This window comes from Engraulis encrasicolus, chromosome 4 (genome assembly GCF_034702125.1).
Source record: "Engraulis encrasicolus isolate BLACKSEA-1 chromosome 4, IST_EnEncr_1.0, whole genome shotgun sequence".
Lineage (NCBI taxonomy): Eukaryota > Metazoa > Chordata > Actinopteri > Clupeiformes > Engraulidae > Engraulis > Engraulis encrasicolus.
The window spans coordinates 10,109,853-10,136,365 of NC_085860.1; the positions used below are offsets into that span (position 1 = coordinate 10,109,853).

The following is a 26,513-nucleotide window of genomic DNA, read 5'->3' on the forward strand; positions in this document are numbered from 1 at the left end:
GCATTCCACCCATGACTGTCCTTCAGTGAACCTAAACGTCCATGCCGTTGGAATATCCCGTCTGTTTTTTTAAGTCGCCCATTTCACTCCGTATTTTCCAGCAGCAATGCATGCAAGCTCGGAAACAACGGAATCCAGCAGGGATGTTGTCGGACTCGGCACGGAGAATGAAGCCGAGGGCGTTACGGTGAGGATGAAAAGCGGCAGCAAGATAAAGCAGGTGTGTGCGCTGAGCTATTTGGAAACATGTGCGGAATGCAAGCAGAATTTCCACAAGCGGGAGCCCATGCTGTTGCCGTGTCTCCACTCGTTATGCAAGAGCTGTGTCCCGCTGCCCTGGCGCACACTGTCCGTCCCCCAGCAATCACAATCAGGAGCGACGCCCGCCGACCGAGGCTCGAAGTCACGTGAGCTTGTTTACAAATAAACCTAACGAGGTGCAACGTCTAGTGAGGCTTCTATGTGCATGCGTCGCCTAACAGCATATGCGTTATGCACGCTCACTAAACGGTAGCCTTCTCTGCATTTTGCGTCTTGGCTGTGCGCATATCACACTAGCTAATTATCTTCTTGTTGATAACTCAGGTGATGATGCCATATCAGGCAGATTGATGATTCACTTGTCTGTTAGACACCAAAATATGTTTTCATTAGTTTTCAATGGATCTCAATATTTCCATCCATAAAGCAGTGCTGTTCCATATCCATTTACACCAATGAAAGGACCTTGACACACCATGGGTTGATGATCATGTACTTCCTCTGTAAAATGTCACAATCAGCATTAAATTGATTTTTTCCTGGAGTCCAAGGTGAGCAGTGTACGTATACTTCCCATAAGGGTTCTGCATACCATGCATTGTTAATGTCAACACTGACTGACAATGACATTTTGCATCCCATGTGCTGCATCTATGTTTGTAGTGAATGTGATCCGTTGTCCAGTGTGCAAGCAAGAGTGCATGGATGTGGACGTGATGGACAACTTCTTCCTGAGGGATGCAGTAGAGTTGCCCAGTTCCACAGTGGAGAAACCCGCTCAGGTGAGTGCAGGGCTGGCCTGGGCTGGAAAAGCGGCCCGGGCATTTTTTTTTTGGCGTAGAACAGCCCCTGTTTTTCTATTTTATGATCAGCTCAGTCTACTGTCTATTAAGATGGACCACATAGGCTGTCCCGTCTAAATTGAGATCTCTAAGTTAAACAACAAACAAACAAACAAAAAGGCAGCATTGGCCCCTGTATGCCAGACTGCCAGTCCAGTCCTGGGTGAGTGGTTCGAAGGTCAATGATCCACACCTCATGGTTATGGATTTTAGCATTAACCTACCGTAATGTTTTTTGTTTTTTTTTACTAGCCTGTTAAATTTGAAAAATAAAGACATAATGTTACACTCACAGTCATACATTCACCCATAAACTCATCAAATGCTGAATGCCAGGAAAGAGAATAGGCCTATGTAAAACTCAGGGCTTTTGGAGTGTGGCAGCTAGTTGGCAGTCTAATGGTTAGGAAGTTGGTCTTTGGATCAGAGGTTTGCCGGTTCAACGCCCTCCTTTTACCTGTGGTGAAAATGTGTGTTCCTACACACTTTAACCATGTAATGTATGAAAAATGGTGCAAGTATGACACCCAAAAAGGACTGTATAATAGGCTGGTCCAGGGAAAATAGCAAACTGCACAGGTTGTCCGGCAAGAACAAAAACGGATAATCCCAAAAAGGAGACACACACACAAGTTTAAAGGCCTTGATGAAACCGTGGTTTACTATAAGGAAGAAAATAGAAAACAAAACATAGGCTACATGAATACCGGTAGTATACATAATAATCATAATTAACACAATAAACACGAATGCACCACATTCATGAATAAATGAAAACAATGTATACAAAATATATACAAGTGAAGGAAAGGAAAAATGAGGGGAAACTACCTAAAGCAGATCTCCTTACCCACACATAAATGTGTAATGCCTAAAGCAAATCTAACATGTCGATCCCAATGAAAACACGGCGAGTGTGTTGTAACAGAAAAGGAGCGCGTCTCCTTTAATAGAGCGAGACTTGCGCTCTGGCGTGCCTACCCCCTAATAAAGAGTGTTTTTTGGCGCAAAGTCTATTTAAATCAGCTCGTGCACGAAGGTCTGCACCATTGACAGGAGACAATAATGTCCCCAAAATGTCACTGGTACAGACACAGACACAGACACCCTGACGCCAGAGTTCTGAACACAATGTGTGTTCCTCCACACTTTCATCATGCCCTTTAGCCTGGCATGGCCCTCACAATGGCCCGTCACACACTTTAAATGACAAAATCCTTAACAGTAAGCTGCTTTTGATAAAAGCATGAGCTAAACCTGATGTAATGTAAAGACTTTGTATTATAGTAGTATTATGTTATAGTATTATAGTGTTATATTAGTATTATATAGTATTATATTGTATTATAGTTAGTGATACACTGTAGTTTCCCTCCTTCTTGACTTGCTCACTTGTATGCTCCTCCAGGTGTGCATGAGTTGTGAGGACAACAGCGTGGTCTCCGGTTTCTGTGAGGAGTGTGTGGAGTTCCTGTGTGTCACCTGCATTGATGCCCACCAGAGGGTCAAGTTCACCAAGGACCACCACATTAGGCAGCAGGAGCAGCTCTCAAGTAAGGCTTCCTGTAGACACTAGGGAGTATGTGATCTCAAGTAAGGCTTCCTGTAGAGTAGAGTAGAGTAGAGTAGAGTATCGTTTATTGATCCCAGAGGGAAATTAAGGTGCCAAGTAGCATACACACATAAATAAAGACATTACCCACAAGACATAATACACATATTTACACATAAAATAATCATATATAGCTTACTGTTGCATACATTTTGCCAAGGCATCTCTCTCTAACACACACAACCACACACACACACACACACACACACACACACACACACACACACACACACACACACACACACACACACACAAACACACAACACACACACCAAATATAAAGTGTAAAAGTCCACAGTGTTAACATGTGCCTTAGCCAAGTGGCACATAGAAGCCAAGACAAAGTGTTCATAAAGTGTCCAGGAGTGTCCATAGTCTCTCTGCCTAGTACAATGTCCATATTATTCCTTGGAAAAAGGATGGGGGGGGGGGTGTCGCCCCCTGTGTCACTACACACACACTCTCTCACACACACACGCACACACACACACACACACACACACACACACACACACACACACACACACACACACACACACACACACACACACACACACACACACACACACACACACACCAAAAATAAAGTGTACATAGTGTCACCTGTGCTGGGTGGCCAAGACAAAGTTACCATCAAAGTGTCCAGGAGTATCAGTAGTCCAAGGGGTTACACACGTCAACTGTGTCTCTCCACACACACACACACACACACACACACACACACACACACACACACACACACACACACACACACACACACACACACACACACACACGCACACACACACACACACACACACACACAAACAGCTGTGCATTCCAATGAAAGAGGAGTCATAGGGTAAAGAGCCCAGGTAGATAAAGTGTGCAGGAGAGGGATCTGTTATGCAGTCCAGTCCCCTATGATGATCTCTCTTTGTGTGTCCTTCTGTGCAATGTTGAATAGCTGGATGGCCCTGGGTACAAAGGACTTTCGCAGCCTGTCTGTCTTGCAGGAGATGGCGCGCAGTCTGTGGCTGAACAGGCTTCTCTGGTTGTCGAAGACAGGGGGTGCTTGTAGTTGTCCAGGATAGAGTCTAGTCTGCTAAGTGTCCTCTTGTCAGCTGTGGTTGTGAGGGCGTCCAGTTCTGTGCCTACCACAGACCCTGCTTTCCTCACCAGCCTGTCAAGCCGTCCAGCATCTCTCTTCCTAATGCTGCCACCCCAGCATGCCACAGCATAGGAGAGCACACTGGCCATGGCAGACTGGTAGAACATCTGCAGGAGTCTGTTGCACACATTGAAAGATCTCAGCTTTCTCAGAAAGTAGAGTCTGCTCTGTCCTTTCTTGTACAGTGCGTGTGAGTTAGCAGACCAGTCCAGTTTAGAGTCCAGGTGAACACCCAGGTACTTGTATGTGGAGACTGTCTCCACAGTCTCCCCCTCAATGGAGACAGGCACCAGGGGTGGGGTGGTTCGCCTGAAGTCGATCACCATTTCTTTGGTTTTGGTGGTAGACCCTAGCGAGTATGAGTAGGCTTCTTTACACGGACCACCACATTAGGCAGCAGGAGCAGCTCTCAAGTAAGGCTCTAGTCTAGGGAGCATGTGATCTCAAGTAAGGCTTCCTGTTGACCCTAGCGAGTATGTGCTCTCAAGTAAGGTTTCCTGCAGTGTAGGCTTCTTTATAAGGACCACCACATTAGACAGCAGGAACAGCTCGCAAGTAAGGCCTCCTATACACAGTAGGGAGTATGTGATCTCAAGTAAAGCTTCCTATACACACTAGGGAGTATGTGATCTCAAGTAAGGCTTCCTGTAGACCCTAGGGAGTACGTGTTTGTTTGTTTTAAATTCTGTTTATTGTATAGGGCCTTCACGATATCCCCATTAGTCAACACTGAAATCATCAGAGGCAGTTGTTAATTATATAATTTGTACAGTATATCCCGATTAAACCTGGTTCAAACTGTCAACAACGAATTTATCAGAGGCAGTTTTTTTAAATGACCATTTGAAAAAGGTAAACCGACCATTTGTTTGTGATTCTCTACACGTATCCAAAAAGGCCCAAAGGTTTTGTCTACCCATGCATTTACATGCACATAATAAGACAATTATGATAAGGGTATTGGAAATATCAAATTAGTCAAGTGCTCGTGTAAATGGAATAAACCAACATAATCTGCTAATTGTAGGTAATCGATTTATCAGAAACAGGGAGGGTTTTTTGGCCAATAAACAAGACATTTTCTCAAGACATGAAACACCTTGGTAAAAAATAAATGGTTTATTTGATAGGTAGGTCTACTATGCATTGTTGCATATAAAACACATACTATGCATAAAAAAAACATTCAGTAAATAAGGAACACTGTTTATTCTAGTAAACAGTTTATTTCCAGTAATTGATTTTATTTTACTGTGACAGTGTAAACATATTCTATATAAATGTGCTGAGCCTGCCTGCTCTTTGCTGTGACCATGTGAAGATGTTCCATGTACTAAATGTGCTGCCTGCTTTTTGCTGTGACCATGTTAAGATGTTCCATGTAGCTACTAAATGTGCTGCCTGCTTTTTGCTGAGTGCTGTATATCATCTGGTTCTTCAGAAATCCTGAGGATCTCCACTCCAAAGCCGGTCTTCTGTGATGTCCACAAACAGGAGACCCTGAAATTGTTTTGCGAGACGTGTGATCGCCCCACATGCAGAGACTGCCAGCTCCAGAAACACAAAGACCACAAGTACATATCTGGTTGCACATAGTACAATCCAGTCACAGCACTGTAGTTATATGTAACAGGTGTATTAATTTGTTAACACAATGGTAATTACCAAATCATAATGCATTACTAAAGACTCTGTATAATGTTGTATATTATATTATATTATATTATATTATATTATATTATATTATATTATATTATATTATGTTATATTATATTTATATGTATATATATATATATATATATATATATATATATATATATATACTATATTTATATGTATATATATATATATATATATGAATTACTATTGCTTCAACAAGGAATGTTCAATTTCGTTGTACTCGTCACAATGACAAATAAAATATATTTTATTGGATCGTATTGCATATTGTATAATATTATATTATATTTTGTTTTTTGTTAGCTATCAGTTTTTAGAAGATGCCTACAGGAGTCACAAGCAGAACATGGAGCAGATGATTCTTCAGCTTCAGGACAAAAGAAGAAACGTCGCGGATGTTTCAGACTTAATAAATAACGGGTAAATAAATATTACTTTATTACAGGCTCAGTGGGTAAATGAATTTCCACATCCAACACTCCGTGGTCTGGTTCTTGATTGTGATTGGCTGATATCCGTTGTCAATCGGGCGTAAACACACACCATTCCAAATGAAGATTCTATGTGCATCTAAGTTAGACGCGACGTCTCTAAGTTGATAATGAGAGTGAGAAAATACAGGAAGAGCACATCTTTGCACCATCTGTGGTTGGGCTATCACTGGGATTGCAAGGACGTTTCATTCCTGCTGTGTTTATCTCCCCTCGCTGAGTTTTTATAGCAAAGTGTGTGTCTTTGTCTTTTTATAGCCAAGTGTGTGTCTTTGTCTTTTATAGCAAAGTGTGTCTCCGCTTCGTGTCGTGCCTCACTCCCCTTACCCGTGATGAATTGAACACAAACCCACGGCCTCTCCACAAACCCACGGCCTCTCCTGCTTAAATACCTGATATTTCATTGGCCTAAGATCATGTTTTGTATGATGTATTCGCTGTTTTATGTTTTCTAGGCTTGCGCAGGCTGAGGAGAACTACACAGCGGTTCACAACGAAATCAAAAGTGCGATGACAAATTTGATTGCAGAGATTAACAGGAAGGGAACAATGTTGTTAAACCAGTTGGAGGTACTAGATGGTTTGAGATTCAATATGCTTGAATGAATTGCAAGGAGTTATATGCATGTAGTTATGTGTGTCTATAATATGCATGCCTGCCTTCTAGTCTCTTACTAAGTATTTCTGAATGTGTCCATAATATGCATGCATGCGTGTGTGTGTGTGTGTGTGTGTGTGTGTGTGTGTGTGTGTGTGTGTGTGTGTGTGTGTGTGTGTGTGTGTGTGTGTGTGTGTGTGTGTGTGTGTGTGTGTGTGTGTGTGTGTCCATAATGTGTGTGTGTGTGTGTGTGTGTGTGTGTGTGTGTGTGTGTGTGTGTGTGTGTGTGTGTGTGTGTGTGTGTGTGTGTGTGTGTGTGTGTGTGTGTGTGTGTCCATAATGTACATGTCCTCCTTCTAGTCTCTTACCAAAGATCACCGCAGCAGTCTGAGGAAACAGCAGCAGGACATCAGTTCTCTCTCCAGGCATCTAAATCATGTGATCACCTTCACTAAGTGGGCCATGGGACACAGCGGGGGCACCGCTCTACTGCACTGCAAACGCCTGGTGAGTTAGAGCTCTACTGCACTGCAAACGCCTGGTGAGTTAGAGCTCTACTGCACTGCAAACGCCTGGTGAGTTACCGCTCTACTGCACTGCAAACGCCTGGTGAGTTAGAGCTCTACTGCACTGCAAACGCCTGGTGAGTTAGAGCTCTACTGCACTGCAAACGCCTGGTGAGTTAGAGCTCTACTGCACTGCAAACGCCTGGTGAGTTAGAGCTCTACTGCACTGCAAACGCCTGGTGAGTTAGAGCTCTACTGCACTGCAAACGGCGAGTTAGAGGTATATGCTTCTGGAACAGGTTGTGAGTTAGAGCTATATGCTTCTGGAACGGATGCCATCTCACATATTTTGATGACTAAACGTTAGTAAAAGTTAGTAAACTTCCCTCCAAAACCTAAAGCTGCAGCTCAATGGTTGTGTTTGGAAAGTTGTTGAGTTTGAGTCCCGAGTGACGAGCTGTGCAGTATGACTTCAGCTACACTTCCATATGTCTAGTCACCTGGTTGGCATACTGATGTAGGTTGACCCAAAAGGCTTCACTGTTGATTGATGATTTTCAAATGATTATTACATTAATTATTATTTTTGAAGGACTTTGCTGAACTCAAGCCAAAAGTAAGATCAGTAGAGTAGAGTAGAATAACTTCATTGATCACCGGGGGGGAAAATAAGGAATTTAAGATCAGGTGCATTTACTGTTAAACAGATAAACATTAAGAATAAGCAACTACAAGCTTGTAAAACACAAAAACATCTAATGGAAGTCATATTGTATGTAGACATTATCATTCACCATTCAATGTCTGTCTCAGATTCTCTTCCAGATCAGGAATCTGCTGAGGACTAAATGCAGTACGGCCTTCGTGCCGCAGAACATCGTCCACTTCCAGTGCCAGTCAGCCTACTGGGCGTCCAGTGTTGAACTCGGTAAGCTGTTAACAGACAGACTTACTGACATTGGGGGCCAAAGGGGTCAGTTGTCCCGGGCCCAAGCAGGGGAGGGGGCTAGAATTGGGACCGCATTCCATTGCATGTATTGAGAAGGGGGCCATTTTAGATGATTTTGTCCCAGGCCCTGTCTAAAGCTGTCAGCGGCCATGCACCCAAGCAGCACATGGGAGGATTTCATAGAAAGGAGCAAAATACATTCTGATTGCATTACTGTACACTACAGCTGCTGTCTCTAATGGGTTGTCACTTGTTTATAAGACATGAAGTGAATCGCAACAAATTAAGAGAAATTATTCCAGATCGTGCAAAACCAGAACAATGCATTGACACGTAAACAACAAATAATAATTCAATTTCAAAGTAGGTCTCACGCAAAGGAAAGTTATTGGGTGATTGGAATTCGAAGCAATGTGACAGAAACGTATATAGTGCTGCAGCTTTTTGTTGAAAACATTTTCACCTGCTAATGTATATGCAGTTTCCACTGCAGCTTGCCAATTAAATCTTCTTCCTGTATTTTGCCGCAGGGTCTTTGATGGTGGAGCGCGTCCCCAGTCCTCAGCTGAACAGCTTCCAGGGCCTGTACCCCGGCAACCACCCCGGTAACCACCCTGGTAACCACCCCGGGCAGCCCTACCCCCCAGGCCACCTCGCGGGCAGCCCCCACCACCATCCTCCCCCCCCAGGAGCAGGAGCAGCAGCAGCAGCAGTGCCCCCGCACAGCACCCTGGCCCAGCTCCATATGCAGGTGCAGCCACAGGCTACACACACCCTCAGTGTTGCCAGATTGGATGGTTTCCTGCCCAATTGGGCTGCTTAGGATGACTGTCTGCGGGTAAAGAAGGGATTTGGGCAGGCTTTTTTCTGCCAGTTTATAGCAACAGAAATCAATAGAATTTAGTTCAAATTGGGCGGGATTTAGTGCTTCCAGGCAGGTTTTGGGCTGGAAATCATCAGTCTCATCTGGCAACCCTGCTCCCCCTCCTCATTCACATTTCACAATGCTTCCATCCTGCTGTGGTATAGGTTGCTCAAATGACGACGAGCAGGCTTTAGCAAAAGCTTTGTCCCATCTGCCATCATGGCACTGAACAACCTTCCACAATAACCCTGTATGGTTCCTCCTGGTAGTGTGTATAGTGTATATAGCATGTGACTGTTGGTGTGGGTGTATGGCTTATTGTGTAAGTATGTGCTTATGTTGTATTTGTGTGTGAGTGTGCATGTATGGTGCTTGATATCCTTGTGATGTCCTTGTGTACATATTTTGTGTATTGGTTCGTATGTCTTCATGTTTGCTGTTTTTGAAGTTTTGATGGTGGTGAAAACACATTTTCCTTATTTTCTATCTATCTATCTATCTATCTATCTATCTATCTATCTATCTATCTATCTATCTATCTATCTATCTATCTATCTATCTATCTATCTATCTATCTATCTATCTATCTATCTAGGTGGAGAGACTGGCACAGCAGCAGCCTCCTCCTCCTCCTCTGGCTCCTCCTCCTCCCCACTGGCCCTGGTGCCAGAGTGTTCCTCTCCCCCGGCCCCCCACCATGCGCCTCCCCCAGAGGGCCCCCGAGCCTCAGGCCCTCCACCCTCCTCCCGTTGGGCCTCCACATGGAAAAGGGTTCATGCCTCCTCCTCCTCTTCCTCCTCCTCATGCTCCTCATCCTCCTCATCTTCACCACCACCCTCGTCAGTTCTGCCCCAGTGCCAGCAGCTTGAAGGGCCCTGCATCACCAAACCAGGTGGGTTCTACTCATGTAGTAAATAGTAAAGGTGTTCTCCACACTCCAAAGTAGGAAGGAGAGTCACCGGAGTATTTCAGGGGCCTATACTAAAAAGCTGGTTTAGGAGTAAACCAGGATAAGTTAAGAGGTAAATCATTTTATAGAAGAGCCTGGAGTCCTGTGTGTTCTTATTACATGATTTACTCCTGAACCAGCTTCTTACAGTTTTTCTCGATTGGTTTGGCTAATTTCTTGAAATTGAGATGACATTCCTACGTATAACTACTGGGTCCTTTGGCCAAACATTCTTACACTTCTGCACAACAGTTCGGATAACTAGCAAAATGTCATATACCTCCCAAAACATTTTATTCTTGCATCAGCATTAAACCTTCTCCCACATAAATAGTCAGTACCATAACAATGGCATAGATCCTCCTCAATTGCTTTGGCTCATTTGCATTTATTTAGTCCTACTGTCAAAATAATCTGGATGGTTCAGCATGGATCCTCATCACTTGCTCATATCACTCCAAAAACTGTTTACCCGTGACTCAGAACTAAATTCCTTCCCCATATATATCATCATTACCCCCAAAATACATTGTCCCATTGCCATTGTCTAAGCACTAGGGCTGGGCAACGTTAACGCGTTAACGGTGCGTTAACTATTGAGGTCAATATCGCCCGACAGAGAAGAAGAATGTCTAGAAAAGTAGGCAAAACAAAACCGGCATAGCCTACAGAAGGACGTCAACTTCTGAATGGACATTTTCAGTACACAGTTCTACAGTCCTCCTTGCGCAACGCTCGAGCAGCATGTGGCTCGCCTTTGCAGCTCGCAAGGTTATTGTATGGTCAGCATGAAAGCTAGTCTACTGTTAAAATATGCTGGCTGGCGGTCTGGCTGGGCGTCTATCAGCTGTCAATAACGCCACGCGGACTTACTGAAAGCCCTGATCAAAAAGCTGACCGCGAGATATTACATTCCTCACGCAACGTTTATAGCGCTGAGTGCGCATGCATAGTAGGCTGCATCAACATGATTTCGCGACATCGGCAACCTCGTCAGCATTTAAGATAGTGTTAGTCATGTCAACGTTATTGTTTTGAAAGATGTAATTGCTGTCAATGCCAACAGACAGTCAATTAGTTTCTAGTCGCTGAAACACTTTAAATAATAGCGACAGATAAGAGAGAAGGTGGGAGTCTTTGACGGTGAGAGAAGGCTGGACATATCTCACAGACGCATGGCTGCCTGTTGCCTGTTTTTTTAAGTGACAAGTTTTTTTCTTCTTCTTGTAGGCCCATGTAGACCATCCTAATTTGAGTTTCTGATATATCAGTTTCAGTAGCTTAGCCCTAGTGTAATATTGTATGCAATCATTTGTTTCATTAGTAGGCCTACATTGGATAGGCATATAGCCTACTATATAATTTAGACTGATAGGTTGCAAATAGTCTACATTTCCATTGTGAAATATTATATTAGGCCTACATATCTACACAATACATATGCAAATTTTAATTTATAAAATATTTTTATTTAATTTATTAATTATTTTATTTATTATTATTTTTATTTAATTTTTTTTGGGTTTCGCGCGCTATGCGATTAATCACGATTAATCACAGAAAGTCATTGAGTTAATGCGATTAAAGATTTTCATGTTTGCCCACCCCTAGTAAGCACTGCAAGTCAAAATGGTTAGATGTTTTGTCACTATGGGACTACGTTCAGCTAACAGATTTCGACTATGTATAAAAATGAAAAAGTGAGTGAAACCATTGAAGTTTGACAACACAAACAAATTTGCCAAGGACATTTATCAATAACTTTCTTTACTGTAAATTCACATACAGAAAGTAATGCCCATATATTACAGGTTTCTCATTGGTTTGGCTCATTCCTCAAAACAGAGATTCTCAAAATAACGTGGAGAAATCCCAAAGCATCTAGCAATTATTCAAAACAGAATGTCGTTTGAAAAAATGTCAAGAAATTGGCCAAATAACAGAGGAAACTGTAGTATGTACACGGTTGTAAAAATATTTTCTACAAACTAGTTAAGTTACAATATCATCATGAATTTACTGTTTAATGAAATTCTTAAAATGTTATGTCCTTGACTGTTTTGACAACTGTGTAGACAACTTTACATATGATGACTTACACAATGAAATCGTGCTGACATGTTTTGGAGAGGGCAACCATTAGACTGAGAATTGTCTAATTCGTTTAGATCAGTGTTTCCCAACCTTTTTTGTCCTGGGTACCCCCTAAGCCATTTTGTCATATGACATGTACCCCCTCGCCCTCACTCATGCTCTGTTGCTCTATCCCAATGTGACTACAGTCAATATATTTGTTATTATTACATTTTTCCGCGTACCCCCTGAGGTGTGCTCGCGTACCCCCAGTGGTACACGTACCCCTGGTTGGGAAACACTGGTCTAGATAAGCAAGATCAATTTATTTGGAAAATGAGCTAAATGTATGCTCAATGTGTCAACTGTAGGGTACTTGTACATCGCCATCTGCAGAGATGTAAACATTTGAGACATGTACAAAGCATTTGAGATTTGATGAAAGCAATGAGAAATGCCATTCTGTTGTGGGAAATTGCAAGTTGGTTTGGGGATTTGTCCGTGTTGTTTTGAGAATGTCATCTCATTTTCGAGAAATTAGCCAAACCAATCGAGAAAAACTGTAGTTTAGGCTCCAGATGTGGAGGACTGATGTGTTTATATTTAGAGCAGTGCCAGCAGGATCTGATCAGCAGCAGGGTTTGAACTGAAATCCAGGGGTAGGAATTAGGACGATCAGACACCACAAGTTACTCCATTGAAGTCCAGTGTTTCCTACTGTATGAGTGCCTTCTGTGGTACGACGCCCACTGGTGGACCGTAATCATATTGCAGTTGGCCATCCAGATGTACTGTAGTAGCAAAAAAGGTGGATCTTAATTCATTCAAATCTGGAAGTTCAAATTCAACAAATCTGGAAGAAGCCCTACCATCTGAGGCACGCTGTAATAGTCATTGCAAGGTTAATTAGTACTATACTATGACATAACACGGGGCCTTTTTTGCTACATCTGTAGCAAAGAAGGTGGATCTAACAAGAAGCGTCATTTTGTTTCTTTTCTGGTATCCACTTTATGTCGGGTGAACGCCCCTTTAGGAGACCTTCGGTTAGGAGACCTTCGGAGTCCTGAGGTTGAGAATCAATGAAGTCCCCTTAGCGCTGTAGATGGCGGTGGCGCACATCTTGCGCAAACACTTCAAAAAGAGAAGAAGAGGTAGGGGACAACGGCCCCTTAGCAGACCCAACTTGAGCACACGCTTTTTCATTGAGTGGGTGTGTTTTGCGATATCTTGCTCTGATTCAGTATTTTTGGTATAAGTCTTGTAAAGGCTCAAATTCAACAAATCTGGAAGAAGCCCTACCATCTGAGGCACGCTGTCATAGTCATTGCAAGTTTAATTACCATAGTACTATACTATGACATAACACGGGGCCTTTACACTACACTCAGTCGTTGCCATTCTGGTAACACAAATTTATAACGCTGTGTTTTATAGGGTTAACATCCAATGGTGAATGGAAGTATTAAAATTCACAGCGGGTCTTCGTTACATAACAGACAATGAACAAGGTCTGACAGGTCCACAGATTTACCAGTTTTTTAAAGTAGTTCCTCAACACCTCTAAATTTAGTGACCTTTGCCTCGGTAGAAAATTGCTAAGGGATGTGCATGTGAGTACCTCTCTTGTCTCACATTTCTCAGTTTGCTTTGAGCTTATTATTCATGTCCTACAAATCACCCACAACTCAGCGCCAAGGTCAGTGACCTTTCCCCCGTAAGCAGCAGCACAGCGTCGAGGGCAAAAGAAGGAATGTCATGTCATGCATCTATGTATTTATCTTTCCTCTTCACTTTTTTAGTACACAGATGCACTCTTCCCTTCATTGCACCATGTCTGATTGTCATCAACAAACAAAGAGAGTAGCAGCATACAACAGTAATGACCACACATGGTCTCTGCACTGATGGCCTGTGTGTGTGTGTGTGTGTGTGTGTGTGTGTGTGTGTGTGTGTGTGTGTGTGTGTGTGTGTGTGTGTGTGTGTGTGTGTGTGTGTGTGTGTGTGTGTGTGTGTGTGTGTGTCCCACTCCGGGTCTTCAGCAGCCACCAGCAGCTAGTCTCAGGTCTGGACTGTGATATGAAACTCGGACCGGGCCTTTTAAGACTAGACCGGCCCACCAGGCATTGAGAGAGACAATGAAGCATGTGACATTGAAGAGTTCAGATGCAAAACCCCCTAACTCCATTTCTGAAGACCTGCACTTCTATATTTTTAGAGAACCCCGTTGTTGGTTTGGTTTACATCAGTGATTCTCAAAGTGTGGTCCGGGGACCACTGGTGGTCCGCGACAGAGCTCAGGTGGTCCGCAAAGGGATTTCTACTTTTCCAAGACAAGCTAGCAGGAGACAATATATGTAACATTATTACAAAACCAAACATGTCTGAAGTCATATTTTCACCACAATAAGACAGGCTTGTAAATGTGAATAAAAAGTAAGTGATCTGCATCAAAATTAGTGTTGAAATAGCACCCGTCAACTGTCAATTCAGTTGTCAGGTGGTCCCTGAACATTTTTGGGGGGACAAAGTGGTCCTTGGTTTGAAAAAGTTTGAGAATCACTGGTTTACATTCATGTACTTGATAATACATATAAATAGTTATATTACATAAATAAAATAAAAACTATGCAATTTGTATAGTTTTGTATTAAATAAAAATGAATTAAGATTATTTTCTGAAAAGGCACTTAAGGGTTTTTGCATCTGAACTCTTCATTTTTAGCAATCTAATTTGACCTATTCAGTGACATTAGATTGCAGTAGGCCAGTGGTGGCAGACGAGGCTGGTGGCAGACGAGGCTGTGTGTGTGTGTGTGTGTGTGTGTGTGTGTGTGTGTGTGTGTGTGTGTGTGTGTGTGTGTGTGTGTGTGTGTGTGTGTGTGTGTGTGTGTGTGTGTGCGCGCTCGTGTGTGTGTATGTTCGCGTTTAGACCAGTGGTGGCAGATGAGGCTGTCCCAAATGGATCTGACAGATGTCACGTCTCAGCTACTCTGAGCTCTGACGCGTCAAAATCTGTTAGAATCATAAGTCAGCCCTTACCAAAACAAAGACGAATGGATGGATCACTCTCTTCTCTCTCTTTGCTGCAAATCAGTAGTGGACCAGCTGGTCTCACGTGCTGTTGAGTGCACTGTGTGTGCGTGTGTGCGTGCGTGCGTGTGTGCGTGCGTGCGTGCGTGCGTGCGTGCGTGCGTGCGTGCGTGCATGCGTGTGGAGGGCTGAGCTGTGGACATCTGGGCTAAACTTCTGTGTTTAGTCTACAGTAGGTTTTGACTCTGGGCCCTTTCAGCTCTTCAAACTATCCTTCCTCATAAGATAAGAGCGTGCATTTTGTGTTTCAGCTCGGGTTGTTTTCAAGGACAAAACAGCAGTTACACTCAAGTGTTTAGATTTTGGAAACAATAAACTCCATCCTACATTGCATCACTTCCTCATCATCCATAAACAAATTGCATCACGTATGCATCAGGGAATGTGTTTGGATGGTCGAACATTGTGCAGTACAAGATGTGTGCTTGGTTATTTGACAGATATAAAGTTAGAAAAGGATACTGGGGTGCATACTGGTGTGAGTTGCACAGGCTTTTATCCCTGCAACCCACCAGCAACTGATCACCACAGATACTGTATATGGCTGTGATGAACATTTTGCTGGTTATTAACAGTTATTGTTTTTCCAAAGGTCCTTCACTGTTACCCAAGAATTAGGGCTGCACAATATATCAAAATGTATCGAAATAGCGATATCAAGACTGGCGATATGCGTATCGCGAAAATGACTAACTTATCGATAACAAGTAAAACATTTTCTGTGCTCACTAGCTGAATGTCAACAAATGCGCGAGAACCCCACCACGACCACAGCCGTGCCCCCCACACTGACCAATAAATTAGTGACAAGTAAAACACTCGGCTATATTTCTAAATATCGTTTAAATACCGTTATCGAGGTATTGCATGCTGTTATCGAGTATCATTTTTTTCTGATATGGTGCAGCCCTAACAAGAATGGTCCCTCTCTTGAGTACATCTTCTGCATCTGCTGTGTGCTGTCTTTCTAAGAGTAGTGTTGTTGTTTTGTTCCTCGATGAAGTGAGAGAAAAGCTTGTGAATGTGAGCAGGGTTCATAACAGGTTTTCGGAGAAGTTTATAGCACAGTAGGATAATGACATCTGCAAATGTGAATTCAACCATAACATCTATGCAATAGTAATCTTTAATATTTTTTTAATAATACCCCATTACAAAAGAAATGTCTGCATCACTTTTAACTATATGACAATTACAGAATATATAATAATGATAACCTTGTCCTGAGCTAACCTCATAGCCAGCCAGAATAACAAAAAGGAACAAGGCAAGGCAAGGCAAGGCAAGTTTATTTATATAGCGCATTTCATACACAGGTGCAACTCAATGTGCTTCACAAAGTTAACAAATGTAAATGAAAGGAAACAGGGAAGAAAGAAGGAAATGAATTAGAGTCAAAAAACATTTAAAACATTAAGATAAAACATAAGGTAAAAATAATAATAAAATAAAATAAAACAAATTAAATAAACATAAAAATAAAAATAATAATAATAAGTAATTTAAGCTAGGGGAAAGCATCTGAGAACAACACAAAAATAGGCCCAGCATGGTTGCGCCTCTCATGGTTGCACCTCTCATGGTTGCACCTCTGTCGTCTGTCATCTGTCATTGTGAGAGATATATTGTGGAATGTGGACATGCTCCATTCTTTCCCCTGAACTGTAAATCACCTTTAATTTGGACGCCTCGATGCTAAATTGCTCGTTTCGCACAATAAATTACTCAAGACATATTATTGTGCTACCTTACTCTACGCCTGTTCCTCATGAGCACTGAGAGTTCTAATATATGGTCACTGGTTCCTTCGCCATGTCTGCAGGGTATAAGAGTATTGAAAAGGTGGATAGCAAAAGGTGGATAGCTCTTTTCTTTGGACTTCTTTTTTATTTTCTTCATAGCAGCAGAAAAATGGACAAACGTTTCGGCTCTTGCCTTCCGAAGCCAACAGCCGAAACGTTTGTGTGTTTTTCTATTATCCGCACCACACGGAAGAGTGCAGTGTATTACAGTAACTACTGCTACAGGGTGTAAGAGAACTGGACCCGAGCTGAGAGTTCTAGTATACGATGGCTGGTTCTTCATGTGTGCAGGGTACGAGAGGCCTGAGAGTTCTAATGTACGATGGCTGATTTCTCTCATGTGTGCAGTGCAGGGTATGAGAGGCCTGAGAGTTCTAATGTACGATGGCTGATTTCTCTCATGTGTGCAGTGCAGGGTATGAGAGGCCTGAGAGTTCTAATATACAATGGCTGGTTTCTTCCTCATGTGTGCAGGGTATGAGAGATCTAGGTCTGAGTTGTAATATTCGCAGGGTATGAGAGGTGTGGGCCTGATGGGGCCGGGTGGTTCATCCAGACACATGGAGGTGGTGTAGGGCTAATATATGATCCTTCATGTGTGCAGGGCATGAGAGCTCTAGGCCTGATGGGGCCCAGTGGTCCGTCCAGACACATGGAGGTGGTGCAGAGCAATATGGGGCCGGGTGGCGGTCCGCAAAGACACATGGACGCCGTGCAGAGCCGGATGCTGCTCTACTCCCACAATGCACCACTGCCCAGCGGCGACACACTCAGCTCTCCCTTCTCAACACACCTACAGGTGAACAGCCAGCGGTTGACTTAAACATACACACACAAATACACAGGCAGCTGTGCACACATGTACACATGCACGCACACACAAACACACATTCTCTACATTCCCTCTCTCTCTCTCTCTCACGCACACACACACACACACACACACACACACACACACACACACACACACACACACACACACACACACACACACACACACACACACACACACACACACACACACACACACACCATCAGAAAATAGTATGTTTATTTATAGCTTTACTGTGATTTGAACTGTGAATGGCAGCTTGATATCCATGTATGTGTTCAGACGTGAAAAATCCCTCAAGATTTTGACTTCATTCTTCAGTGTTTGAGTTGTGTTCTGTTGAGCCTAATATAATGTAATATAATATAATGTTTTGTTTTATTGATGTCTTCATCAGAGGAATGACCTGGCATTCACATCACTAGCAAGGGGGCCCAGCTTTACACAAGCAACTTTCAATTCAGGAAGTCTTGGTGAGAGATTGTTAACATCTGTTTTCCATCATATTTTAAGCTTTTTTTAAAATTTTAAACCAAGTTTAGGGTTTGGATTTGAGTTTGACAATGTTATATATTTTTGTTTCAGGTCCAGGCATCCAGAACCTTGGCTCACACCCTGATACAGAGACCAAGTAAAAGCCCTCAGCTGCTTTGCATGCATTCTGTTTGGTCCTTCTGTTCTTTCACAACATAAATATACAATGCAAATTCCCATTTAAAGATTCATGTGTATATATATTTAACTTGATGCCCCTGCAGGATGCTTATCAGGACGCAGGAGTTTTGCCCGCCTCCTAAGCGCCGGAGGCACGCGTCTCCAGGCCCGGTCATCGTCATTAAGGATGAGCCTGACGAGAGGGACATCAATTATGTAAGACAGTGTGCATTATGTTACATTACACTATATTACATTTAGCAGACACTTTTCTTACAGAGTGTTGGATCAGTACAGAGTACAACAGTATACAAGGAGCAGAAAAATAGTGGAGGACCTATACACTGTATACATGGGCATGATCATCAGTAACTTACACAAGCAGCCACTTGGTGTTCAGCAGTCATCCATGCTATCAAAAAGTAAGAAAGATCCAAGGCACTGATGATAAGATGATATCTTATTATTAAACGCCCTGAAGAAGGCCAAGTAGGCCAGAATGTTTTTTATAGCCAAAGGATAGTATATTGTGTCAATCTTGCGTATTTCAGACCTTTCTTACTTTTTGATAATTTAGATTCCATGAGCCGAAGAGATGCCAGCCAAGGATTAACATCCATGCATTACTCCAATGTAAATGTTTTATCTATTTATTTATTTGTATACTTTATTAACTTATTTATAAATGTTCTTTTCTAGGTTGTGTTATGAATGAAATATACACAGTAAAAACGCAGTGTTAATTCCAAACTTAGAGTACTGTGAGACCAAATGTAATCTAGATGTTAAAGCGACTCTCTAATGCCTCTTTTCCACTGCCAGTTTTCTGGTAGGCCTACAGCTCGACACAGCACTACTCAGCCGACACTTCTTGCTTTTCGAATAGGCACGACACAGCTCAATTGTAAAGCAAAAAGTGTTAGCCGTGTCGCGCTGTGTCGAGCTGTAGGCCAACCAGAAAACAGGCAGTGGAAAAGAGGTATAAGTGTATTTTTCACTATAAGCAGCTGGTGTATTGACCTTTGTGCCCCTGTTGTGTGTGCTTGTATCCTTGCAGGGTGCGATGAGACCCAGCCTTCCAGACAGCACAGAGGACCAAGGCTGGCAGCGGTGTACTACAGAGGACCAAAACCAGCAGCAGCAGCAGCAGCAGCAGCAGCGTACTACAGAGGAGGCTGCTGCCAAACACAGCGCTCAGCACAGCACCGGGGTCCAAACTGTAGTCTCCCAGCACCCAACACAGGACAGTGCAGCAGACCCCCACCAGAGGACTAAAGAGGAGACCTCACAGATGACACACGAGAGGACGACTGCTCAGCCCACGGACCTGGTTCAGGTGTCTGAAAAGCAGACCTCCAGTTCACAACAGGCTGCTGAGGAACTGTCCTCCACACCTCTGGGTGGCGCAGTTGAGCAAAGCCAGGAGCAGGCTACAGAGGGTAACGCTGGGCATACTTCTTCTCCTGGTGGTTGCCCCGACCCCACACAAGAGCCAGAGGCCTGGCCTAAGATTGTGCCCAAAGACCCCAGTGGAAGCAGCGGGGACCCAGAGCCACCGCAGGGCCCTATGGGGGGGCATGAGGGTGGGGAGGAGCAGCGAGGAGTGGTGGAGGAGGAGGATGGTGGTGGTGGTGGTGGTGGTGGAGAGAGTTACACAGTGGAGCAGCGAGGAGCCATGGTGGAGGAGGAGGAGGTCGGTGGAGAGCGGTGCGGAGTGGTGGGGGAGGATGGTGGTGGATTGGAGCAGGGAGGAGCCGCAGTGGAGGAGGATGGTGGTGGTGGTGGAAAGAGGTGTCGAGTGTGCCAGGCTGGTGGAGAGCTGCAGTGTTGTGACAAGTGCTCCAACATGTATCACCACTCCTGTCACATCCCCCCTCTCCTCAAGACACCATGGTAAGGGCAATGTTTTGTTTTTTGCTAGTTTTGTGAGACCCCCAGGATTTAAACCACAGCCACTGTGGAATGGCCTTAGCATTGCTTTGAGCTAGCCTCTACAGTTTGTCTGCTCGGCTTGCTAATTGTTTATTACCAAAACTGCTCAAAATAATCAATATGCAGTAATGATGTCCTGTGCAGGTTTATCCACATGGTGAAATGAAAATATCAATGCTGTTTAGAGTTGTCCGTTTGTGATTTAAATGAACATACGCTGAGTCATAATTCAATTCTGTTTTGGCGCTGCCTGTGTAAAAGATGATATTAAATTGAGGCATCCTGTACTGTTATATAATTAATTGTGGCTGCAGAGATTGTAACATTTCCTACTTTTTTAGTCTTGACAATTCACAATAGCGCCCTGCTAGAAAGGCATTTCATTGTCTTCGAAAACCATGACTCATCAGAGGTGTCCTTAAAGTTTTTTAAAATAATTTAGTGTGTCCTTTTTCTAACTGTACTATTACATTGATATGCCTACATATGGCCAATTGTCTTGTCTAATTACAAGGAAACTAAATTTTGTGTTGACTCTTGAGTGAATGAAGAAGGAATTTCTGATCTCCTCACTTCCCAGCACATCACATTAGTGTTACATTCTTCAACCCCCCTTGTTGTATCACATTTACTTCCCCAGTGGTCAGTGGTTTTGCTCACTTTGTCGAGACCTCTGCAAACCAGAGATGGAATACGAGAGTGAAATTCTCACGCCGATCACCATGAGGAAGGAGACATCTGCTATGATGAAACCTGTGGACAAAAGGGTTAGTCAGAGTGTACTCCTGCACTCCTGCCATTCTTATTCATGTTGAATTTATGGGAACTGCAGGGAGTGGGTTATTGTTTACTTCGATAATCTTTTATCTGTAACAGATAACCACAACTCTGACTCTCAAACTTCAAGTGTGTTTTGTTCTCTGTCTCCCATACAGAAATGTGAGCGGCTGCTGCTGCAGATGTATTGTAGTGAATTGAGGACACACCTCTGGAAGTCCCCAAACTCCGTTGTGAGTCTTTTATGCTGAATGGAACAGAACTTGAATAATGATGAACCCAAAACAATTTGTTTTTATTTATTTATGGACTTTATGTCCCATGTGGCTCTATACATGAAGTGAAGGACTATATTCGGTAACACTTTATAATAAGTACCCCTTTTTAGGCATTACTTAAGGGTTAGTTAAGCCTTATTTTACCATTAGTTAACCCTTAGTGAATCACTAGTTAATCATTATGTAAGCATTATTTCTCATTTCCTAACTATTATCTACTACCGTTAGTAAATGGTTAGTGTGTGCTGATATAACAGTTCGCTAAGCAAAGTTAAGCCTTAAATAAGCCTTATTTTAACAATAGTTAACCCTTAGTAAATAACGAGTTAGTCGTTATGTATGTGTTATTCCTCAGTTCTTAACTATTATCTACTACCATTAGTAAATGGTTAGTGTGTGCTGATGTAACGGTTCGCTAAGCAAAGTTAAACCTTAGTTAAGCCTTATTTTTAACATTAATTAACCCTTAGTGAATCACGAGTAAGTCGTTATGTATGTGTTATTTCATCATAAGCAATGCTTATCAAGTCATTTGTTAACGTTTTGGAAAACATGGAAAGGTTTTCACTTTAAAAGTTCCCCAGATATGCGCAAGTAGTGAGTTGTAACTTCTTGTTAATGCATAAGCAATGCCTAACAAATCATTTGTTAACGTTTTGTAAAGCTTGGAAAGGTTTTCACTTTAGATCAGTTCCCCAGATATACTTAAGTAATGAGTTTTTGTAACTCCTTGATAATGCATAAGCAATGCTTAACAAGTCATTTGTTAACGTTTTGGAAAGCATGGAAAGGTTTTCACTTCAAAAGTTCCCCAGATATGCGCAAGTAGTGTAGTTGTGTAACTTCTTGATAATGCATAAGAAATGCCTAACAAATCATTTGTTAATGTTTTGTAAAGCATGTAAAGGTTTTCACTTTAGATCAGTTCCCCAGATATGCTTAAGTAATGAGTTATAACTCCTTGATAATGCGTAAGCAATGCTTAACAAGTCATTTGTTAACGTTTTGAAAAGCATGGAAAGGTTTTCAATTTAAAAGTTCCCCAGATATGTGCAAGTAGTGAGTTGTAACTTCTTGATAATGCATAAGAAATGCCTAACAAATCATTTGTTAACGTTTTGTAAAGCATGGAAAGGTTTTCACTTTAGATCAGTTCCCCAGATATACTTAAGTAATGAGTTGTAACTCCTTGATAATGCGTAAGCAATGCTTAACAAGTCATTTGTTAACGTTGTGGAAAGCATGGAAAGGTTTTCGATTTAAAAGTTCCCCAGATATGCGCAATAGTGAGTTTGTAACTTCTTGTTAATGCATAAGCAATGCCTAACAAATCATTTGTTAACGTTTTGTAAACCATGGAAAGGTTTTCACTTTAGATCAGTTCCCCAGATATACTTAAGTAATGAGTTGTAACTCCTTGATAATGCATAAGCAATGCTTATCGAGTCATTTGTTAATGTTTTGGAAAGCATGGAAAGGTTTTCACTTCAGAGAAGTTCCCCAGATATAGGCCTACTTAAGTAGGCCTAATGGGTTTTAAATCCTTGATAAAAAGCATAAGAAATGCTTATGAAGTCATTTGTTAATGTTTTGGATAGCATGGAAAAGATTTTCACTGAAAAAGTTCCCAGATATGCGTTAGTAATGCTAAGCAATGCTTATCAAGTAATTGTTAACGTTTTGGAAAGCATGGAAATGTGTTCACTTTGTATCAGTTCCCCAGATATACTTAAGTAATGAGTTGTAACTCCTTGATAATGCTTAAGCAACGTTTATCAAGTCATTTGTTAATGTTTTGGAAAGCATGGAAAGATTTTCACAGAAAAAGTTCCCCAGATATGAGTTATTAATGCGTTGAAACTTCTTGATAATGCTTACGCAATGCTTATCAAGTCACTTGTTAACGTTTTGTAAAGCATGGAAAGGTTTTCACTTTAGATCAGTTCCCCAGATAACCTTAATTAATGAGTTGTAACTCCTTGATAATGCATAAGCAATGCTTAACAAGTCATTTGTTAATGTTTTGGAAAGCATGGAAAGGTTTTCACTTAAAAAGTTCCCCAGATATGTGTTACTAATGCGTTGAAACTTCTTGGTAATGCTTAAGCAATGCTTATCAAGTCATTCGTTAATGTGTTGTAAAGCCATAACAGGTTTTCACTTTAGATAAGTTATCCAGATATACTTAAGTAAAACTGGTTATAAATCATTGATAATGCATAAGCAGCAATGCTTATCAAGTCATTTGTTTTGGAAAGCATGGTGAGATTTTCACTTAAAAAGTTCCCCAGAGATATGCGTTTAGTAATGAGTTGTGACTTCTTGGTAATGCATAAGCAATGCTTATCAAGTCATTTGTTAAACGTTATGGAAAGCATGGAAAGGTTTTCACTTTAGTTCAGTTCCCCAGATATACTTAAATAATGGGTTATACATCCTTGATAGTGCACAAGCAATTGCTTATCAAGTCATTTGTTAATGTTTTGGAAAGTATGGATAGGTTTTCACTTAAAAACTTCCCCAGATATGCGTTATTATTGCGTTGAAACTTCTTGGTAATGCATAAGCAATGCTTATCAAGTCATTCGTTAATGTGTTGTAAAGCCATAACAGGTTTTCACTTTAGATCAGTTCCCCAGATATACTTAAGTAATGGTTTGTAATTCCTTGATAATGCACAAGCAACGCTTAACAAGTCATTTGTTAATGTTCAGAAACATCATGAGGGGCAGTCACATGAGCCTCAACTTAGGCCTAGGCCTACTGTTTGCCATGCTACCGTCATCACACACTAACCATTACAAAAGGGTTTAAATAAGACTTCACTGATGCTAAAGCAAGAGTTTACAAACCGTTANCATACATGCTAATAGTACTTGTTACTGGTTAGGTGGTAGGAGACAACAAAGAGATCATGTTTTTTTCATAAATAAAGGTGGGTTATCAGACATTTTAATGATGGTTTACTAATGCTTATCAGAAAGTTAAATCACCATAGACGAATGATTAATTAACAGTACTTAATAATTTCACAGAAATACATAATGACTGACTCGTGATTCACTAAGGGTTAACTAATGCTTAATTTTGTTTAGTGAGTAGTAGTTACATCAGCACCACACTAACCATTTACTAACGGTATTAGTTAATGGTTAAGAAATGAGAAATAACACATACATAACGACTTACTCGTGATTCACTAAGGGTTAATTAATGTTAAAAAATAAGGCTTAACTAAGGTTTAACTTTGCTTAGCGAACAGTTTCATCAGCACACACTAACCATTTACTAACGGTAGTAGATAATAGTTAAGAAATGAGGAATAACACATACATAACGACTAACTCGTTATTTACTAAGGGTTAACTATTGTTAAAATAAGGCTTATTTAAGGCTTAACTTTGCTTAGCGAACTGTTATATCAGCACACACTAACCATTTACTAATGGTAGTAGATAATAGTTAGGAAATGAGAAATAATGCTTACATAATGATTAACTCGTGATTCACTAAGGGTTAACTAATGGTAAAATAAGGCTTAACTAACCCTTAAGTAATGCCTAAAAAGGGGTACTTATTATAAAGTGTTACCCTATATTCTACACATAATTCAACCTGTGTTATTCGAATTACAGAGTGGTCTCAGGCAGTGTGATGCAACTGAAAATCCAATGCAGTTTGCAGAAGTGAAAAACAAGCTTCAGACGGACATGTGTCCATACAACAGCCCGTTGGAGTTTATTTCTGATGTGAGAGATGTCTTCAAGGATCGCTTGAACGCTTGTGAGGTAGGTTTGCCTCTTCTCATGGATGATCTCACTATCTCACAGCATGAACATGTCCCCGAGGTAAGGACAACACAAGATGATCTCACTAGCTTACAGCATTAACATGTCCCCGAGGTAAGCACAACACAAGCTTAGATGATGAATCACGTCAGTAACAGAGTAAATGTTTGGACTAATAGATACAAGTACACATACACTTGTCAACAATAATGTCATGTTGTTGTATATACAGAGAACGGTGCATGTAGTAATCACAGTTCCCTTTGTTTTCAGGCGGACTCCGATGCTGAGGCAGCAGTGATGAACTCGGATGCTAAGGCAGCAGTGATGAAGCTAGAGGAATTCTTTGAGGCGCAGCTGACAAACTTGTTTCCCGAAGACACATCAAATATGAGCTCAGGCCAGTAGCGGCCCACTAGTGGCCCAGTAGCGGCCCAGACCACTCTGCCCTCAGCGATGGCACTGAACAGGACTGCACACCTAGTTATCGGGCACTGCCCAACACTGAAGAAGGTTAAGACCAAAACGTCTGATGGGCAATAAAGTACACAACAAGGAGTGCTTTCCAGTTTTCTTTAGTTTGTATATTTCTAAAAGGAATGAGCACCCAGTTGCTTTTTACTTTGGTTAAGTTGCCGTGTTATAAAAAACTGAGGACCATCGGGCCACGGGGAAATTGCCCTGCATGCCAGCTGACCAGTCCAGGTGTGCCACTGCAGCATGCTGTGTGAGAGCGCAATCAGACATTATGACTCCTCAATTGCGTAATGAAAGGCAGAGGAGCTGCCATGCCCAGGGTTTGGATGCTACAACACATCCATGAGCTGTCTACAGCAATTTGGGAGATCGTCTGTGAATATGTGACGAAGAAAACACACAAAGACTCACAGAGACTGGATACAACAGTGTCATGAAGCAGACCTTTAAAAAAATAAACATGGGAAGAACACAGCTGTAGTATAGCCTACTGTAATTGCAGGAGAGCTTGGTCTGCCTCTCACGTTTGCCTTGACGATGTTGAAGTTAAGGTGTGTTCTAACAAGAGGAAAACCGCACCAAGTGGTCTTGCTGTAAGGATGTACAGTAGCTACCAGTATGTTTCGTGTTATTTAGTTAGCAACCTGGCTCTCACCAGATCTGCGTTTTTTCAGTTAATTAGATTTGCATTTTTTTCTGATCTACAATGATCCACTGTGTCAAGTAAAATGACAGAGTGCCTGGGATATATTGCAAAACAGGGTAAGGATGTCTCATACAGTAAGTGACAAAGAACAACATGTAGCCCTTTACTTGAAGGTGTTCGCCTAATGGTGACAGAAGTCCTTTATAAACATGATATGAGCCCCATATCATGGACATAGTCATGATGCAATGCAATCAT

The 26,513-nt window shown here is 41.9% G+C and overlaps 1 protein-coding gene across 1 annotated transcript; it reads left to right on the forward strand.

Moving 5' to 3' along the window:
* Nucleotides 1-106: 106 nt before the first annotated feature.
* Nucleotides 107-25,540, forward strand: LOC134447072 (E3 ubiquitin-protein ligase TRIM33-like). The gene is given in 20 exon segments (XM_063196358.1): nucleotides 107-407; nucleotides 925-1,043; nucleotides 2,512-2,668; nucleotides 5,307-5,439; nucleotides 5,849-5,965; nucleotides 6,492-6,606; nucleotides 6,995-7,141; nucleotides 7,954-8,068; nucleotides 8,620-8,840; nucleotides 9,550-9,702; nucleotides 17,476-17,670; nucleotides 18,101-18,176; nucleotides 18,289-18,334; nucleotides 18,462-18,573; nucleotides 19,415-19,940; nucleotides 20,016-20,250; nucleotides 20,930-21,056; nucleotides 21,225-21,299; nucleotides 24,980-25,132; nucleotides 25,406-25,540. Coding segments are annotated over 20 exon segments (3,258 nt in total).
* The last annotated feature ends 973 nt before the right edge of the window (nucleotides 25,541-26,513 follow it).